The sequence below is a fragment of the Palaemon carinicauda genome, chromosome 25 (genome assembly GCF_036898095.1).
Source record: "Palaemon carinicauda isolate YSFRI2023 chromosome 25, ASM3689809v2, whole genome shotgun sequence".
NCBI lineage: Eukaryota > Metazoa > Arthropoda > Malacostraca > Decapoda > Palaemonidae > Palaemon > Palaemon carinicauda.
The window spans coordinates 56,821,146-56,823,645 of NC_090749.1; the positions used below are offsets into that span (position 1 = coordinate 56,821,146).

At 35.8% G+C, this 2,500-nt stretch overlaps 1 protein-coding gene across 1 annotated transcript in view; it reads left to right on the top strand.

The window, feature by feature from the left end:
* The window catches only part of LOC137619044 (B-cell receptor CD22-like), a 59,428-nt gene that overhangs the window by 30,529 nt on the left and 26,399 nt on the right, over window positions 1–2,500 (top strand). The window contains exon 3 of the mRNA XM_068349240.1: window positions 1,998–2,148. Within this exon, the coding sequence (XP_068205341.1) occupies window positions 1,998–2,148 (151 nt within the window). The remainder of the gene's footprint in view (window positions 1–1,997; window positions 2,149–2,500) is intronic.

The window sequence follows — 2,500 nt, forward strand, 5'->3', positions numbered from 1 at the left end:
ATGGCAGAGACAAGGAAAGTGACATTGCCCTATCAAGCAGGACAATACCCTAGAGACTGACCAAATATACATATGATCAGCACCCAAGCCCCCTCTCCACTCAAGCTAGGATCAAGGAGGGCCAGGCAATGGCTGCTGATGACTCAGCAGATAGACCTATAAGCTTTCCCAAAACCCTCCATTCTTAGCTAACAAGGAGGATGAGGTTGCAGTGACCAAAGGAACTAACCAGTTTGAGCGGGACTCGAACCCTAGTCTGGTGTTCACCTGTCACAACTAATTCTTTCATCTGAAACTTGAAAACTGGGACATCATCTTTAGATTAATTCTTTTTTTCTTTGTGTTAATATTTTATTTTTATTTTTTTATTCCTGAAAGAAATTTTCAAAGATGATCCTGTTATTATATATACAAAAATATGCGGTCGACCTTTTAGTACATTTTAGCATCTAGCGTCCTATGTAAAAATCTCTATTGGCAAAAAGGGGACTTCCCCTACATTCACTATTTTTGCAATTCACCAATTTACTCAGACTTTCGTTTTAGTTAAACAGGGACAAATATTATTCCTTTTTGGATTATCAATCTTTTTATTAATTTTTCTAGATATAAAGATAACTACTTGACTTGTTTATTCTAACCAGAAAGATCTGCTAATTCTTGTTTTGAACTATTCTAACCATTTTTCTCTAAAAAAAGACCTTTATTTTCTATTAAAGGAGGCCCTAAGGAATATAATTATTTATCTCTCCCTCTCTCTCTCTCTCTCTCTCTCTCTCTCTCTCTCTCTCTCTCTCTCTCTCTCTCTCTCTAGAAAGGCCCCTCTGACATTTGCTTCCATTGAGAAAGATTTTTTTTTTTTGAATTTTGCCTCTTTTGAAATATCCATTAGACCTGTTTGTCTTGCAAAAGGCATAGTTGACCGTCCATCCAAACTTCGAAGGTTTTTACAAAGTTCCATTTTTTGCTTTCTGAAAAAAAACATATTCCTTTCATTTTTTTATCAAGCAAAAAAAAAAAAATCCATTTGATCAATTTTTCATAAAAACTTTTTGAATGTTTTTCCCTTCGCGGTGGTATAGTTGTTAATTTAACATATCCACAGGAAACCATATACTCCCTCTCTCTCTCTCTCTCTCTCTCTCTCTCTCTCTCTCTCTCTCTCTCTCTCTCTCTCTCTCTCTCTCTCTCTCTCTCGCTATAAATATCCATTTGACCTATCTCTGTTAAGATATACAATGATCTTAATTTATTCAAAGAAATCTGTTTGACCTTTATTTGACGAAGTCCGTTTTGGCCTGGGCTTGTTGTTCTTGTAGCTTGCCTGGCCCTTACTGCTAGGTACGGGCTATTACACAATTGAAGCCCGTAGGTATGGATCTGTGTTCTCTTTAACCTAAGAAACCTGTTTGCCGTATACAGTCTTAGATATTTAGAGTATCCCACAGTGCATTCCACATTTATTGTCAAATCGACATTATCGAAGCACTTAGAAAATATGAATGTCTTAATTGTCTTCTTAAGCCTTAATATCTCCTGTCATTTGGATGTTTAGTGGGAGATTGTTGTATAGTCTTAGGGCCGCATATATGAAAGCTTTAGAACCTATATTAGAGATGTGTCTTGGTTTTAATCATTTGAAACCAACTGTCACAATTTTCATGTCGACAGGAAATATATCAATTCTCTTGGATCTTTTGGACGTTCGGTTATGATAAATTGATGGGTTATTTCACATATCCTGAACTCAATTCTAGCTTTAAAATGCAGCTGGTATCACTCAAAATTTCTTATCCAGATAGACATTTTTGGCTTTTCTTCAGTCAAAGAGATTTGTTTTACTTATACAGAGCGATGTTTATGACCTTCATCTGAATTGACTTATTTTGGTGGAAAGTTTACAATTTTTATCTGACAAATTTTAACATCATTATAACATATCCATTCGATTTTTCCTTCTTATTTAGTGACTCACATTTCCCATATTATCTTTACAGGGTCGACCTTTACACCGGCAAAACGTGATAACAAAAGGACGGAGTTTGGCTCTACTAGAGCTGCAGCATCAGGACTCTGGACTCTACACCTGCCTCGCCTCCAACACCGAAGGGGATGGAGAGAGCAATGCCGTTGCTCTCCACATAGATTGTGAGTATGAGAAGAAAATGTTTTAAGCAATGAAGATTTTCAAAAGAAAATTTCCCTATGTTTTTAAGCATAAATTTCGGTCTGGTTGTATGTATAGATAAAAGAGGTCTTTAAGACAATGCACTTTAATTGTGAGTATGAGAGGAAAATGTTAAAGCCAATGAAGAATTTTTAAATTTGTTCCATATGTTTTTGAGCATAAATTTGGGTCCTTGTACTTGTTGTATGTATACAGAAAAACTGGTTTGTGAGACAATGCACATAAATTGTATGAGGAGAAAGTTTCAATGGCTGTGAAGATTGGGTTTGTAGAGATCTGTTCATAGGTTTTTATGCTTATACGGGGGTTTAT